We start from the raw sequence: 18,489 nt of genomic DNA on the forward strand, positions 1-18,489 counted from the left end.
TTTTTTCCTTTTTAGATTTATTTTATGCTACGTGCTTGCATGTTTTGCCTGTATACATTCCATATGCATGCCTGGTGCCTACAGAGGTCAGAGAGCATCAAAACCCCTGAAGCTTGGGTTAGTTACAGATGGGCGTGAGCTTCCTCGTGGGCACTGGAGGTAGGGTCAGGTGGAATCTGCATTTGTTTTCCCTGGTGAATACCTTCAACATTTCCCCCCCCCCATGTATTTATCGGCCATTTGTACTTCTTCACTTGAGAAGTTCTGAATTTGTTTGTTTATATATTAATTGGATTATTTTGTGTGTTTAATTATTTCAGTTCTTTAATGTAGAGGTTAATTGTAAGGAGTAGCTGACTGAGGCTCTCTCTGCACTGGGGAAGGCTCGCCACTCTGTTAACTGTTTCTTCTACTGTGTGGCTTCCTGTAATCCCATCAATTGTTGCTATTGGCTGTCTTGTCCCTCAGTTTCAGATTTCCAGGTCTTGCTCTGGGCTGTCTTCTCCAAGTTGCTCCCCTGCACTCCTGTGCACCACGCCAGGCTTTGAGAGACACCTTAAAGGCAACATGCGGATGGTGGCTTCCTTACTACAGAAAGCAACGTTTGTAGCTCCTGTCCTCCACCCAAGCCTGTGCAGGTGAATTCTCCATCCACGCTGGCTCCAGGGAGCTTCTAAAACCCAGGATCCTTGTATTTAGTGAATATTTCAAACAAAGTGTGACCTTTGTTACATGCTACAGAAATATATACGATCATACACATTGGGGAAGAGGTATAAACACTTGAAAAAGCCTGAACACAAGATCATGTCTATCCAGACTGCCAAACCTGTTGTGAGCCAGCCATGATCATGACAGAGGAAGCTGCCCATCGAAGCCTGTGCATGCCAGGTGCGGGCACACACCTGTGTCCTGTGTGTCCACACACACACACACACGCGCGCTGTGTCCTGAGACACTGTTGCCTTAGCTTGATTTCCTTGGCTCTTTCCACATCTTAAAAATCTATTTATGTAAGACCTTCGCCAAAGGGTTCATCTGAAGCAAAGATGACTGTGGTCAGCGTCATCTCAAGTCCATTTCTCACCGCAGCACCAGGAAGAAAGGAAACGTTGTAAAAAAAAGTTCACAGTAGAATTAGGAACGCAAGAACCTGTCATTACGTGACATTTTCCCCTAACACCCTTCTTGGGTGAGAAAAATAACTGCCAGTAGGTCTTTTAGGTTTGTTTTTTTGTTTGTTTTGTTTTGTTTTGTTTTTTAACAGGTGAAGAGCTGCTGTGTATGTATGCTCTCATCTGAAAAAGAAAACAACTTTAAATCAACAGAGACTTAAAGCCAAGCATAGCTTTTCTCGTCTATAACTCTGGAAGGCTAAGGCATGAGGACTGCAGTATGTTCAAGGTCAGACACATACCAGAGCAGTGTCTCAGAGAGACAAGGGTGTGTGTGTGTGTGTGTGTGTGTGTGTGTGTGTGTGTGTGAAAGGGGGGGGGGAGACAAACAGATAGATAGTCTTGATTCCAATTTGTGGCTACATATTAGCCATTGTGATCAATTCTTAACTGATTTTGACCAACCACTCTGCCCAAATATAAATGTTCCCACCCACTAGCGACTTCATGCAAAACAACACATACAACAGAACCATGTTAGATGTGCTTCCTCAGCATAATCTAGCTTAAGTGTATTTTTTAGTATTTCTTGAGCTACATTGTATCTGATCCTTTTGATCAGATCTGATCCCCTCTAAAGAAGGCTTCAGGTGGCTGGATCACATTGCAGACATGCTGCAAAGGTGGAGCCTATTTCCTCTTCCCCTGAAAACAGGCTGGACTAACAAAGCCCAGAAGTCATGGTGCACAAGCCAAAGGCAGACTTCAGGAAGGCAATCATACTCCTTTCATCTTCCTAAGCTAAGCTGAATACCACATGAAGAATTCTACTGTCTTTGCACCTGGCAGACCTCATCTTCACGTGGTGGACACTGGTTAACATACAAACTCCATTGGTCAAAGGTCAAAGAGCACATATCTATGAAACATGCCAGCCACACATGTGGCTGTGAACACTGTCAGCCACAAATGGGACATGTACACTACACCCACCCAAAGATTCAAGGATCACAGTGGAGGAGGGAGCAGGAGGGAGCAGAAAGGCTGATGGAGCCAGAGGTCGGGGAGGACTGACTAAAGGAGAAGTGTCTTCAGAGTCTGACAGGATCGGTGCCCTCATGAACTTACAGTCCACACAAGACCAAACCAGCTGGCATTCTAGCATGGAAGGAGGAGGGCCCATAGCTCCAGCTCTAGCTGGAGAGCTGCTGACAGTTGATTGTTGCCATAGGACCTGGGTTAGTCAGCTTTCCTTAGGGATGTAGGTCCTGGTCGGGTCATCATGCTTCAGTGACTGGGCCCACAATCCATGCAGATGCAAGCAGCACAAACTAGACTCCAAATGAACTCAGTGGAGTTCTATGGGTTTTATGGGCATGAAGCTGGGGTGGGATGGGGGCTGAATGTAGGAAGATGCAGGGCAAGGAGTAAAGGTGAATATGATCAAACTACATTATATTCATGTAATTAAAATACATTGTATATATGTAATGAAATTCTCAAAGAATGTTTCTAAAAATTCTACTACCTTGACACTACTTACCGAGAAACAATATCAGATGGACATAGAGAAGGGCCATGTTCTACAGAGAAAACTGTCCTGTTATCCCAAGCCACATATATCACATCACATCAATGAGGAAGCCATTTTAGATGTGCCCTCCCTAGGTAAAACCTAAATCAGAAGAACCACTGAGCTGAGCCTTGACTGGATTCAGACTGTGAGAAATAATCGATTACTGTATCAGTTACTCATCGTGGTTGTAAGACCATAGGCACAGCTCTACAGCACGGTGCTGAAATGCTGTACTGGCCGTACAAAGCATTAAGGAACCTGGTTTCCACGATCACCTTCTACTTAGTCAGCACGGTAAAGACATCAAGTGAAGTAGATAAGAAATAACTATCATCCAGAACCCAAGGGTAAACTGGGATGAAAAACATTCTACCAATCATTTTAAAACTCAACATAAAAATTACCTATTATCCCAACCTGTCTGGGTCCCTGGCCTTCCTCCAGACAGGGATCTAATGGCTAAGGATGCAACGTTTAATAAAACGTATATCTGCCACTCTTACTGAGCACATACAGTCTGATGGAGGAGGAGGAAATAAGTTTATAGTATAGCCTAATAGAGAAGGAGGAAATAAGTTTATAATATAATTAGCATTCCATCTAGAAGGACACTCAGAGAAGACCACCGAATTCTAAGAAAAGAGCAGAGGGTCTAAACCCAACAGAGGACAACCATATCAAACAAAGTGTATCTAGGGAAAGATGCTGAAACTGGGAAGGGTGAGTTCAAATTGTACTCAGAACAAATGAGAGAAATAACCTCACCCTGGTGATGCAGACAGAGCACCACCAGGTAAGACTAGCTTTGTTAAGGAGTTGGAGCTGGATTAGGAATGTAGCTCTTTTGGTAGAGTGCTCGCCTAGTATGGACAAAGCCCTGGGTTTGCTCCTAAACCACATAATCTGGGCCTGGTGGCTCATGCCTGTAGTCCCAGCACTTGGAAGGTGGAGTCAAAAATTCAAGGTCACCTTCAAATGCTTAACAAGCTCCACAAGCCTGGGTTCCATGAGATTATGCTTTGTTTTAATTTAAAGGCCTAGAATAAAACATATTTGCTATGTCAAAAACTGTCTTTGAACTCCAACTGACTTCCAATTAAATCCTAAAACCCTACCACTTTAATCAACAGGACCTGCACAGTAAGAGCATCAGTTTAGACCCCTGTAGGTCTGGTGACTTGTCGAGAATGGAGCAGGCACCACTAATGCCCAGAGCTTTCCAGGCCGCACTGTCGTCACTGAAGTCCAACCACAGCAATCCACTTGTTTATAACGTGCTTCCCAGTTCAACATGCCTACCAGGAAAAGATGCAAAGCCAAGAACACCTAGATGTTTTATTATACTTCCCAATGTCCTTTAATAAAGTAGTATTTTGCTTTTATTTTGGAGTTATCAAATGAGTGTCAGCTCCCCTGAGTCTGACCAACTCTGGTTACATTGGTTAAAATCTGGTCTACAGACCTAAAAAGCTGATATTTGACCCTATAAATTGTTGGCCTTAAAATAAATGTCCCCAAGACTTGTTTTAACAGTTGATTCGATTATCCTGCAGGCACACGCCTTTTCCTCTGAGGCCAAGAGACATCTCTTCTTACTTGTAAATGTTTCAAGAATGAATGAATAAAACAGTCAATGGGAGTAGAAAAGGGAAACTGCCAATCACCATCCATTACTTGCATATATGGCTTTTCCTATTAAGACAAAAGCTCTCTGATCCATTACAGAAACTGACGAGGGATGTCTATATAGCACAAGCAAACATTCTATTTTAACCTCTCTATAGATTTTGTGTACTAAAAGTTACATTCAGACCATACTCTACTCTATGCCAAACCAATTAACATTACATTTCTATAGTTTCACTTATTAGGCTTATAAAAAAGTCCAAGTCTATCTCCTAAGAGTTATACTCAGTGAGCACCCGGGCCCTCTAACAATGGGCGGAGTTTCTTTCTAGTACTGTAGTGATTCTCGGGGTTGTGTGGAAAGCTCTTACCACATAGCAAGGCTGGCCTAGAATTCATAACACTCCACACGGTGGCCCTTAGTTCTTGATTTTGCTTCAGTCTCTGAGCACTGCTGAGACTAAGAGCACAACCACTAAGAGCTTGTCACCTTATTTCTATCCGTTATAATTGTTATTCCAGCTAAAGGCTGGACCAAAAATCAACATCAAAAATGGCAAAGAATAGCAGACCCACTGATTGTTCTTTCCCTCCTCCTTCCTCAGTAACATTATGCAAATTACCTAATCTTTCACAGTTTATTTTCCTCATCTATAGCAAAGGGGACAACCCTTCTCTGGGGAATCTGTAGAGGTTAAAGGGAATGCCCAACATAGCTATACAAATTTAAGGTAGTTTCTAACATAGTCTAATACAAATGGCTAGCCCCTCTCTTTTTATGTTTAGAAATAAATTACAGCTATCCTTCAGTGGATCTCTATATATAAGATGCCCAGAGATACCCAGGCCCTTATCCTAGGTAGGTTTTGCATTGAGCCCATGCTTATTCCCCTGTGTAATTATCAACTGTCTCCCATTACTTCTAACACCTCCTCCAATACAAGGTGGTCTGAAGAGCTGCATGCTGCACCATCTAGAAAGCAGCATGCTCACACACCCTTCTTTTCTCTTAAGTATTGTCAGCCTGATTTTGGAATCCACAGATGGGGAGGGGGGGTCCTGGAGCCAAATTTCTGGGCTGTTTGGGCCAGCTAGGAGATGTGGGGGTGGGGTGGGGGATGGGACACAGAGAGGCAGCAGGTGCCTTACCTGGCAATGCCCCACCCTTCCCACCCCAGGACCTGCTGCACTCCTGTCTTCTGAGCTTAAGCTCAGCTCCCCATTTTTAAACTAACCCAAGTCCAGAAGCCAAGGAGATGATGCAGGGGTCTATCTTACACACATGACCTTGAACCCCTTATCCTCCACCCCACCCTGCCAAGAAGCTCAAGTTTCCAAGGAGGAGAAATGTGAAGCCAGTCATTTCATTAATCTTCACGTTGTGGAATCTGAGAAGGGACATTGTAAAGAAAGGTTTTGAGTTGAGAGCTGGCTGGGGAAACCCTGGAGGTCTGTCTTTCCTGGGTTGATGGTGTGTGTAATCCCGGGGAAAGCCTGAAACTCCCCCATCCCTCACCCAGCCCCCACACATCCGCAGACAAGCCTTCTAGGACCTCCAGCTTCCTCAGTGCCTCAGAAATTCCACTGTTCGGTGAACACAGAATTCTAAGCCCCGCCTCCTTCCCAAGCTGAGTCCTAGCAACTGAGCCTTGAGAAACCAGACAGGCAAAAGAAAAACAAGAGATGAACACTGACTTTGCTTTGACTTAATACTACCCAAGTTACTTTTTACTACATGGATTTAGATAAACACTACAGTCCCCTGCACACAGTTATGTCATCTTGATTTTTCTAAACCTCTCCACTCACACAAGACTGGTTATTTACTAATCACTTCATGATGGCCTTCGACTATTTAAAAATACTCTGGTGGGAATGATGCATATCCATTGGGCACATAAATCATGTTTTTATGATTTTAATTAAAGGCCCGAAACAAAAGGCCCACCCTTCCTCCAGAGACCCTGAGAACAATGAACTAAATCAGAGATCCCGCTGTAACCTGAGCCAGCTGCAAGGATAGTGACCAAGTATTTGTCTCTTCTGATCCAGGAGCAGAAAGCTGGGAGTGGCCTCTCTCAGACAGAAAAACAGACGCCAAGAACAGACAGGAGAGGGAGTGTGGCTGCTTTCCCAGAGGAAGGGAGGTGGGATACCAAGTAGACAGCCCGGGGTGGGGCGGCCTTGCCTCAGCCACTACTGAGACACAGGGTCAGAAAGCAGCAGCAAGCTCTCCTCTAGGAGGCAAGGTCTTATGTAACCTACGCTGGCCTCAAACTCACTAGGTAGCCAAGGCTAGCCTTGAACTATAGCTCCTTCTGTCTACACCTCCCAAAGGCTGGGATTATAGGAATGTGACACCACACACAAAAAATGTGACCATCTTTGCAGAGCCCGCCTAGCAATCTGTTATAAAGCATTCCAGCCTTGTCATCATTTTGGCTTTATTTATAAAATTATCCCTTCAAACCTCTGCACACTTGATGCAGAGGAACGTTGCTTCTACACTGAAATCTACACTGAAAAGGACAACCTCTGCTAGGTTCTCAGTACCTGGGGGAAGAGAGAGACACAAAGCATGGCCAGGCCACCCAGAAGACACTGGCCCAGCCCCCACTGCCTTCTCACACAAATAGCCCTGGCTTGATTTCTTAATTATTAATATGTTCAGCCAGCTCAAAGGAATGCGGCACCCACATCAATGTTTTAAAGTTATCTCCAGTTTCAACCTACTGTCTATTACCAGGATGGCTCCCAACTGTCGTTCCCCCCCCCCCAACCCTGCCCCTGCCCCAGGCCTGAGATCAACTGCATGGTGTCTTGTGTGTCTATAGCATCTCTCCCTTTGACTTCGCCTAGAAATGCCACGTGGCTGGATCTCTCTGTACATTGGGTGTTTTTTGGATACAGTGCAACACTCAAACCACAACAGCAGAGGACTCTGGGAACTGCTACAGCTGACCAACTGTGCACAGGGTCCTTGACATCTTTCCAAGGATCTGGAGGAGGCATTTGTCTCACAGCATGGGAGTTGCTCATGAGAGGCTCCAGCACCAAGCTAGACCAGAAACTCAAATAGTGTGGGGCATTCCCATACCACACCTCAAAGCTCTGCTACTGGCCATTAACTCCCATTTTCTGTTCATTTTTGACAATGCCATGTGCAGAGAAGCTGACCCAATATACAGGCATGTGTGTGCACACATGCTCGAGTACACTCATGCACATGCCCCCAGTCTCCATGTTTAATTCACCTGTAATTAAGGAAATGAACAAACTTGGGACAAGAAAAAGACTCAAAGAATTCCATTTAGTTTCTGAGGAAAGTTTAAACTCCCAAAGAGGGGCTGGAGAGATGGCTCATTGTTTAAGAGCTTATATGCTCTTTGCAAAGTTCAATTCCTAGCATCCCCTTTACTGGAAGATTACTAACAACTGTCACTCTAGCTCCAGGGACCCAACACTCTCTTCTGGCCTCCTCAGACAAGTGCATACACATGCTTAAACACTTTACAAAACAATAAAATCATGTTGAAAACAAACAAAAATTCGCCCAGGGTTGAGCTGGCTCAGATGTTACAATTCTCTTCCAGCAGAATTCTCATTCAGTCACCAACATTCCTGTCACTGTGGCTCACAACCATCTACCTGCAGCTTGGGGAATTCTACACTTGTAGCCTCCTCTGGTGCCTGCACTCACATGCATAGACATATACACAAACACACATATCGAGAATTTAAAAATAAGTGTACAACACCAAGAAACCCGAAGCAACAATAAAAGCAGTCCAAAGACTAGAGAGAATGAACCTGATGGAGGGAGAAGAAAAGTTCATTCTCAGGTCTCTCTGAGCGTACTGTCACCTTCCAGGACACCGGGAATGGGCCGGTGGGGATGGTGAATCTCTCCCTAGCTCCCAAGGTAAATTTCCTGTGTTTTAGCTTTGTTTTATGGAACTAAGATCAACCCTGAGGGGCCTCTCACCTGTTAGGCCAGCAGCTCTAGCTATAACAGCCTGGGTCCCTGCAGCACACCCTGTCCTTCAGTGTCTGTTCTTCCTCCATAAGCACGGTGCTCACCAAGGCTCTGGTCGCCCGCGGTGAGAGTTAGTCTTTATATTTCTAGAATAGGCTCTCACGGGATGTGATTTATATGACGGCAAGCGTGCTTTGAACCTCCTGCTTCTTACGAGCAACCACGATACACTCCTCTCCTTGGGTCTTCAGTGGCGTGAAATCCGGGATTTTGATCTGTATGTGCGGCCCTTAGTACCAGGCAAAGCTAAGCCCCTCCCCCAGGCTTAAGTATTAAGTACATGTACTCTCAACCCAGCTGCACAGCCAGCTTCACAAGACTGTTTTCTTTTCCAAAACATAGATGGGAAAGGAGATCGGGAACTTCCAGGCCTTTGTAAGTCCTGGCACTGGGCTTCCTCTTCAGGTTCCTGGTTTGTACATCATTGTGGGTTGTGTGTAAGTAAAAGAGGAAAAGAACTGGTGGGGAGGAGGGGAAGGGAGGGGAGGGGAGGGGACAGGAGGGGACGGGAGGGGAGATAGAAGTCAGGATGTTGCCAACAGAGAATGGTGTAGCCACATTTCCCTAGACGAGGCTTGTCCTGACTCTGAAAACCTAGAACCACCAATCCCTTCCATCCTCGCTGGCACCTTAAATCCCCTTGCATTCTTGGTTACATAGCAAGTTTGAGGATAGTCTGGAACACTTGAGACCCTGTCTCAAAACAAACAAACAAAATACCACCCCCAAAACAAGATACAAATGAAACAAGATGTACCATAGAAACCTTAATATCCCACAATGGATATACCTTGTTTTGGAATGTAAACTACTATCCCACATAGATGACACCTTGACACTGCACACAGTTCTATGACTGACCACTGTACTTCCACGTTTAGCTGGAAATCCTATAACCACAACTCTTTTAAAGAGTGTGGTATGCCTGGGTGTGGTGGCACAGGCCCATAAGCATCTCCTTCCCCACAAGTCAATACTGTGATGTCTTGTTGCCTTTTCCATTCATCTGTGGGCAGACATCCTCTTCTTCCTGTGACTCACCACCTATGGAGCATCTTGTATAAGTCATCTTTGTATCTCTGACCCCAGGTCGTCTTTCAGGTACATACTCAGAAGTGGAGTAAACACACTCTTTTCTTTCCCATGTATCGACGGTTTATACTAACAACGAATCTAACTTTTAGGAAATGTGAGTGGGACCTATAAACTGCCTCCAAATATCCTTTTCGGTACTTACTGCCTTTTATGCTCTATGACGATATAAAATTATACCTAGGGCTCAATGTCAGCTTGCCCACTTGGAAGCACGTTAAGGCAGCACAACCTCTATGTGTATGTATGAGCATTTGTACACACCTGGCAGACATCTATGCCATGCTCTGTTACTGTAACAGTTAACGGCAGCTGCTCATTGAGGGTGACTATTATATTCTCCTGCACTGCGCTTACTGTTTAACCCCTTTCCTAAGCTTGTCATCCCTTTTCTGTATGAGAAAGGATGCTTCTCCCTGACCAAGTATGCTTACAATGCCTCCAGAAACAGTTATCAGGGATGCTTCTACTCTGTCTACCAAGATAGAGACAGGAGGAATCTGTGTCATTGCTAAGTCATTAACTACACTGTAATTAGACAGTTGATGTCATCACTGAAGCAACAGTGTAAACGTCTCTCCCATGACAAAGTGGCAGTCTGTATGAGAACAGTGACCAAACTCAGCTGCACCCTATCGCTACTGCCAGGATGTAGGCCACGGCCAACAGCCAAACTCCTTCAGCTTTGGAACAATTTTCCTACAACAGAAACCAACACTTCTTCATTCATTCTCAGCCAGAATGGGGACGGTGAAGCTCTCTGTCCCTTAGAATATCACAGAAATGGTTTTGGGTGAGAGAGATGCATGGATTTCCTCCAAATTTTAATCTTTTGACTACACTGTTTGAATATCTGGGTCCTTTGTCCCTGGGAGAAAAGATGGCACAAGACACTAATGTTGAATTTTTCTTTCTTAGGCAATTTTTTTTCATGTCTATAAATACAGCTTTTCATTCTTGGTTATAAGACTAAGAAACAAATCTACTCCTGAACACCAGCACAGTTCATGGCCTAAGATGCTTCAGATAGCCTTTGGCTTTCTCTGAGGAAACCATGGGAAGAGGCCCAGAAGAACAGGACTGAGAACCTCTGAGCAGACTGCAGTGGTCCTGGGTCACTAGGGAGATGGTTTACCTTGCTCCTTAACCTCAAGACTTCCTGTCTGTCACATAGCTGTAGGCTGAAGGGCCTCAAGCGTCAGCTCAGACAGCAGGGGAGCTTCCTGGGTGCTCCTGCTTCCCTCCAAGGAAAGACACCCAAGTCCTGGCTCTGAGACCGACTTCACTGCTCCTGCCTCGCTGCCCTTTCCTCTAGGAACCTGCAGCTCAGGGCTTCTCAGGGCAGGGTCCACAGTTGTCATCCTACAGGATGCACGACAAACCTCTGCGGCTCCCAGCAGATTCTAGAATACCTGGTTTAAAAAACAGCAAACTAGGCTTGTAGGTATATACCTCAGTGGTAGATCACCTGCCTAGCATCCTGAGTTAATCAAAAAATTTGATTCAAAATCTCCCCAAAAAAATATTTTCTAAGACATAAGAGGTACAAGTGTACCTTCTAAGTATATGTATTTATTTTTAACATGAAAAATTAATCCCACTAAAAATATGAAGTCATAATAAGGTACACAATCATACAACTTTTCTTTTAAACACACTACCCATCATACATGCAGGTAAACCAACAACCCATCATATATTCAGGTAAGTGCTCTCTCTAACCATCATATGTACTAGGTAGGCCTGTTGGTCTGTACCCCCCAGACCACTTTCTACTTTTTATTTAGAGATAGGGTCCAGGGTGGCTTTAAAATCATTCTGTGCCTCAGTTAGTCCTTGAACACGGGATCCTTCTACTTCTGTTCTCCAAGTCGCTAGGAATACAGAGACCCGTGTCACCAGGACTGGCTCTATTCCCATCTGTACAATCACGACTTCACCAATCAAACAGCCATTCAATGTATAGAAAATTGTGTATGATCAAATCTATACCACAATATTTCCCAAGGTTTCTACAATAACACAGATCTATTGATGGTGGTAGCCGCTGACCTGGAAGTCATCATAAGGGAAGAGGAGCATCTCCCGAAGACAGTCGTTCAGGATCTGGGTCTTCTTTTGCACGATGACATTTTCGTAGTCCAGTGGCTCAATCAGCTTTGGCTTTGCCTGGAAAACCAAGGAAGGCACAGTCACTGAAATGCTCCCACTGAAATGCTCTCACTGAAATAACTTCTTAAGCAAAAGAATTTTATGCATCTAGACTACAGTATTTCCCAGCTTTCCATTCTTAAAACATAATGAAAGAAAAAATGTTTTCAGAGGGAATGTTTTCACGGTGTCCTGTGCAGTCAGAGTGATGCTTATTCCATTATTTAAGCAACAGAGAGACCCGCACTCTGGTGGGATTTTCAGCTGTCTCTATCATGAAGACAGTGCCATCCTATGAGCTGGAATTGCAGACTTTAGAAAGAAAACGGAGGCCGAGTGATTAATTCATCTCCCAGGGGCCCCTGACCGTAGGCTCAATGTGACCAGCTGCTTCATGTTCCTACCACCATGGTGTCCTCCTCATGCTGCCTTACCCTCTATACGCTTGGCCTCTCACAGAACCTGGGTCTGCTGCTATAAGGGCCATACACACCACTCAGGTGTCAATCACTCAGAAGGCCAGACAGTGGTAAGAGGAGACAGGAAGCACAGTCGTCAGGGACTGCTGTTGGGTCAGCGGGGTTGATGCACATCAAAGGCAGAGCCTGGAGGACCACAGTACACACTAAATGTACCTTGCTATTACAAATACACTTCAGTCACTGCTTACAAGCATGTCCTTCCTCCCTCTTAGTGGATGCTTTGCATATACTCGACTCTACCCGATATGCTCAAAGATAATTCCCTCCACCGTTGATGAGCCTGTGAAACAACCAGCCAGCAACGGCAGGAACATGCAGAAAGACAGAGAGACAAAAGGCCTAAGAGAGAAAAACCATAATAGAGATGACACCGCTATCCAGGGCTGAGCCCAAAGCTAATATAAAGAGACGCTCACATAATCAACTGAACTGAGTACTGATGCAGTTCGTGTCAGGGAGGGCTGAGAACACAAGTGGGTGTGGGCGGGAGAGGGGAGCGAGGTGCTCAGAGAGCCTCTTCTGTTAGAGCAACTCCACCAAGGCAGCAGGCTGCCATTCAGAAGAAGGCCAGTGAGTGGTCTGGTGTATGCCATTTATCCAGGCAGGAGGGAGGTAAATACTGCTAGGGTTCAGCAGGCCCACTACCTACAAATGGTTTCTTCACCAAAAAAATAAAATAAAATCAGTATGGTGTCCCAACTAGTCTCATAGGAATGGCCTGCCTCAAGGACCATGGGGTCAGAATGGCCTAGAAAAAGTGTTCCTATCTTAATGGACCTTGTGAACACACATTAGCCAAGTCATGGACAGGGAAATCATAGCTTTTCTGAGGTTCTGAACACAGTTAGAAACAGTAGGGACTGTGCTCATGGATTCGAGAGACTGAAGCCTCCATACCCTGCTGCTAACTGATCTTCTGGGCCTTCGGGACCCCCTCCCCCCACCATATCACATGACTGCTTGGACCAGAAGCCCAAATTCATGCAAACTGGAAATCCAGACAGAAAAGTCTGGAGGTACCAGGAAAAAGGGATGCCTCTGGAAGCCAGCAGACCTGGAGAGTGATCGCCCACAAAATAATTCAATTATGGCCCAACACGAGGTCTGCAGGGAAGAGCAAGTCTCAGAAAACAAACAGAGTGATCCCACTGTGCTCTTCCCTCGGTCACAAGGACTTCCTGTGAACTTTGTAAACATTTCTTCTGTCTCCGTTACGGAATGGGAACATGTACATGAGATCCTGAATGCCGCTTCTTAAAATAGCAGACAGGGGAAGCAGCGACTCTCAATGGGTTCCATCTGAGAGGTGAGAAGCTCATCATTCCTGCTCATGAAGAATTTAGGACTTTCCTTGATTTCTCTTCATGGGGGTGGAAGCTATTAAACAGCTGAGATGAAGACTTATGAAACCCTAGTCTGTTTCCCAAGACATCTGCTGGAGATGGGGACAGGGCAGGCTGTGCTTCTGAACCAGGTGCTAACAAGCCTCAGGAACCCTCCTACGAAGTCTGCCCAATACACACCGAGGACTCCTGCCTGTCGGCTGCTACCTCCTACTTCCTGCAGTTGCTGGATCCGAGGACTCCTTGCTTGCCCGCCATCAGGGTGAGCGTAGAGAACTGGCAGGTTCGCTGTCTAGTGTGCACGCAGTATTATCAAGGTGTATCCCTGCGCTCTGCAGATATTTACTTAACCTGCCCATGTGCACCATACCAGGCCTGGGACAGGGAGGTGAGGAAGATACAGCCACTGCCCAGAAGAGCCCACAGCCAGAGAGACACGAGGTATCTGTGAAGAAGAGCTAAATGAATAGCATAGTAGAGACCCAGGACGGGGCTTCTGACCCTACAGAAACCCTGACCTGGTCCAGGGAGGTTTTGGACCTCCCTGAAAGCTAAGGTATCTGTTTGTTGCATCTCCGGCACCTAGAATGGCCCTGGCACAGTGCAGAACCACCTTGTTCACTATCGGGGATAAATGAGGCACCCACAACATGCTGCTTCCTGAGGAAGCTTCTGGAATAGAAAGAGTCAGCTGAGCTTAAGGGTGGACTCCAGGGTGCAAGGCGCATAGGTGCAGATGTATCTGGGGCAACCTATAGCTTAGAAAGTTAAAGTGGGATGCCGTTATGAATACAAGCTCATGGACCTCCAGTCCAGCACCATGCAGCCCAGGCAGGGAACAAGCCTGAGGCGGCCCAAGCCTGGTACCACATGGCCGAGGCAGGACACTGCACTCAGAGATGACTCCAGACACCCAGAGGCCCCAGTTCCTCTATGAGCAAGTAAGTGGAGGAGAAATGGAACAGAAAGAGAAGCAAGAAGGATGCAAACACAATGAAGAGAGGCAGAACTGGAGACTCGAGGGTAGGGAGGAACAGCCTGAGTGTGAGGAGCTGTTGATGCCACCTAAAGCCATGGGGAGACCCTCGCTTGAGCTGCCCCTGAGGTTCATGTCTGGATCTCTGGCCAGGCAGACGTCCCTGGTCTGGGCTGCCACCTAAGGCCATGCTGAAGTCTAAGAGCTGCGCAGAGCTGGACCCACCCCTCTCCTGAGTATCCTGGGAGAGCTGGTCCCCAGCTGACATGAGGACAGGAAAGGTAACCCTGCCCCTTGGCAGCTATAGTACCCAGGAGAACCAGACCTGCGCCTCACCCAGGAAGCACAGTAGAGCTGGCCCTGGTTTCGGGTGAGCTGGCCCTGAGGATGTGAATGTGGGAGAGCTGGCCCTGCCACTCCTCTGCCAGGGTGACATGTACAAGGGAGAGACGCCTCCCCCTCAATGGGAGAGCTGGCCCCCAAGGTCATGAAAGCAAGAGAGCTGACTCTGCTCCTTACTGACTGCGGCATTAGATAAGCTAGCTAGGACAGTGCTGGAGAGCTCGCCCTGGTGGTGTGGGTGTGGGAGAGATGGCTGCTGACCAGTTCAGCTACCACCCAGGCCCAGACCCAGGGCTCTGAGCTTGCCCATCACAACCTCAATTCCATCTATGAACTGCTGGAGCTCATGAAGGGGCGAGTCCTACAGATCCAAAGCTGCAGGATCTCCATGACACACGACAACAGGGTATCTAAGATGAGTCCCAGTGAGGTTCCAGAGTTGATGGTGCAGCAAAGCCAGAGGCCTCAAAACAGACCAATGACTCACTGCAATGGACATTTGCAAGTAAAGACGTGTGGACAAAAGGGTATACTGTGAGACAGACACCCTGTGACAGTACAGCTTCCACAATGAGATTTTCTTCCTTTGGGGAGATGAATAGAATTGGGGTATAGGATATAAAAATCTCAAAGAATCAGTGAAAAGTTAACAAAACAAAACAGCAAGCTGATAAACGTGAACTGCTGGTGTCCCAGCCCCAAACCTCAAGAGAGGGAGCTAAATAATTCAGCTCCATCAACTTTATGACAGGTTCCCCTTGGGTTTAATGAGTACAAGAAGCAACCAGTTGCTCAAAACAGTGGACTGTGGGGTGGAGGAGGGAGAGGTGAGGGGTGGGGCAGTGTTGCAGGAGACCTGGAGGACACCAGTGTACAGACACTCCAGGTTGCTGGGAAATCAATGTGAGGGGGAAAACATCCGAGGACTTCCTGAAAAGCCTGGGGCAGACAGTGAAACTGTGAACCACGGCTTAAAGAATGAGAGATGTCTAACACTGTGAGCCAGCTTCCTCTGAGCGGGTAGGAGGCACTGGAATTCAAAGGAATGGCTCCTACAGAGGAGTCCTTGCTCCTCTGGGTTCTCAGTCTCCTCTCTGAGATGCAGGCCAGGCACCGTTCAAACCTGGGGTGCTCACCTCCAGTCTATAGCATGCACAGCAAAATGAGACCTAGGAGAAGAAGATGGACTACAAGAGGCAGTAGAAGCGCAGGAACCACTCGCAAGCGCGCGCACACACACACACACACACACACACACACACACACACACACACACACCTTCCAGCAGGGGATACCGACCTCCCATCGCAGAATGAGAGATGCGTCCCTCTTTCCACTGCCCGCGGCATTAAGACCAGAAACTGCCAGCAAGCCAACACACTCAAGGCTCAGGCTGGAGTTTCAGGCTGGCCTGGGCTACACAGTGAGACCTTGTCTCAAAACAAAACCAACAGCCCTCTGAGATCATAATAAACATAGCACAGTTCCATTACCATTCGGTAGCTCAGGGTCTTCTCTAGAGTGCTCATTAGCACACGGAAGATGGGAAATAGAAGTAGTTGTGCATGTATATGTGTGTGTGTGAGCGTGCACAGGTGCACACATGTGTGCACACATATGAGTGCTGGTATCTGCAGAGCCCAGATGCCCTGGAGCTGGAGTCACAGGTGTTGGGGATCCAGCTCAGGTCCTGTGTAGGAGCAGTCTCTCAATCACTGAGCCATGTCTGGAGTCCCCTTGAAGTACACTGAGGTAAAAAAAAGTTTGGAAACTTTCATACTATGTGGTGTTTGGATGAGAATGTCCCCCAAGGACTGAGACGTTTGAAGACTTGGTTCCTGTTTGGTGGTGTTTTGAATAGGTTGAGGAAGTTATCTTTGCTGCAGGAAGTATGTCACTGGGGGTGGCTTTGAGGTTCCAAAGCCTGGTGCCATTCCCAGTGTCCTCTCTGCTCCTGCTCATACTTCAGGATGGCATCTCCCAGCCCCAGCCCCAGTATCTCTACTTTCCCATCACAGACTCCTTAAAGTCCTAATAACCTTTGTTCTATAAGCTGCCTCAGTCATGACGCCTAGTCACAGCAGCAGAAACAGGATCACCACAGTGTACCACAAGCTTGTGCAAACATCTGGACTTGAGGACCATCCATTGTAACGTTCCTGTTAGAGATGTGCTCGGAAGGAATGGGCCATCCTGAGTCCCTCAGGGAAGTCTGCAGCCCTGGCTAAGGTTCTCCCCTCACCTCCCACCAAAACACTGTGATAAACACAGGAGGCAAATGAGAGCTTACCTAAATGTAGATTTGAAAGTTAAAGCACACCCACGAGGATCTGAAGACTCTAGCCCAGCACACAGGAGCACCAAACTCTCAGTTGTGCCCAGTCACCGTCAAAGCTGCCTACGCCAGCAGGGACACCCTTGTGCTGACTCCTCCAGCTGGGACACACTTGTTCTGAGTACACCAGCAGGGACACACTTGTTCTGACCCTTACAGCAGGGACACACTTGTTCTTACCCCTCCAGCAGGGACACACCTGCTCTGAGTACACCAGCAGGGACACACTAGTTTTCTGTGAGTTTGGTTTTCTACCTTAGAACCAAGAACATGTCCAATCCCCCCTGCAGGGCACACTTACAAAAACACTCACATTCTAGAACTTGTCACTGAATGGTGATTTTATTGATTGAGAATATCCATTTAAGGATCACTGGCTGTTTAAAACAAATATGATCATAGATGAACAGGAGAGGTTTTAATGTTGCTTTTATAAGAAACCACGGCTTTCCAAAATTACTCATCCACTTCTTAGATGAACAGAACTAAAGAAAACTGTGGCCGGGCAGTGGTGGCACACGCCTTTAGTCCCAGCATTTGGGAGGCAAAGGCAGGTGGATTTCTGAGTTCAAGGCCAGCCTGGTCTACAGAGTTCCAGGACAGCCAGGGCTATACAGAGAAACCCTGTCTCCCAGTCCCCAGAATATCACGTAGTACTGAAGACGGTTTGTGCGAATTCCTCTTAGCAGCCCAGGGATCCCAAAGCTCAGCCCCAGACAGCCAGCATCCACATCTGGAAGTGGCATCTGGGAATGCAAGCTCACCCTGCCCCCATGAATCAGCAGCTCTGGGGTGGCCCAGCGCAGGCTCAACAAACCCTCTAGATGACTCTGATGCCACCCAACTTGGCAGGAACTCTACTACGTCATCTGCTCAGACCCCAAGGTCTTAGGAAAATGGAAACTTAATTCACCTTGAAGTGTCTCCTCTGGGGACAGAGGCATGACTTAGCAGCTAATGCACAGCCTGTGTACCATGAGGTTCTGGACTCACATGAAGAAATGACCAATGCAAGTTGTCATCTTACCTCCACAGACATGCAGTGGTGAGTGTATATGCACACAGAATTAAATGTGATAAAAATGTATAATAAATATGCCTATCTACAAAGTGACCGTTTCTATTCTTGTTATCGTGTGGCTATTGAAGAGTTTCAATACATGATGCTCTGCACAGAGCAGTGGCCCCTCGCACGAGTTACAAGTGATCCAGGTTAGTTCTCCTCAGTGAAAAGAGCCAAATCAAGCCAGATTAGAATATATTAAAGGCAGGTTTATTGGGAAGCTGCTCTTGAATGGGCTAGTTCACTGGCCCCAAGGAAGGAGGCCAGAGAAATGGCCATGGGTGAAATGAAGGGGAGAGAGAGAGAGGGAGGGAGAGAGGGAGGGAGGGAGAGAGGGAGGTAGGGGTGAGGG

General features: G+C 46.8%; 1 protein-coding gene across 23 annotated transcripts in view; it reads right to left on the minus strand.

Annotated features, from left to right (window-relative positions):
• Dock9 (dedicator of cytokinesis 9) overlaps positions 1-18,489 on the minus strand; it is a 258,321-nt gene that overhangs the window by 129,441 nt on the left and 110,391 nt on the right. For all 23 annotated transcript variants that reach the window (XM_021203260.2, XM_021203261.1, XM_021203258.1 and 20 more), the window contains exon 2: positions 11,498-11,614. In XM_021203260.2, coding sequence (XP_021058919.1) covers positions 11,498-11,614 — 117 coding nt within the window. The remainder of the gene's footprint in view (positions 1-11,497; positions 11,615-18,489) is intronic.

This window comes from Mus pahari, chromosome 8 (assembly GCF_900095145.1).
Source record: "Mus pahari chromosome 8, PAHARI_EIJ_v1.1, whole genome shotgun sequence".
Classification (NCBI taxonomy): Eukaryota; Metazoa; Chordata; class Mammalia; order Rodentia; family Muridae; genus Mus; species Mus pahari.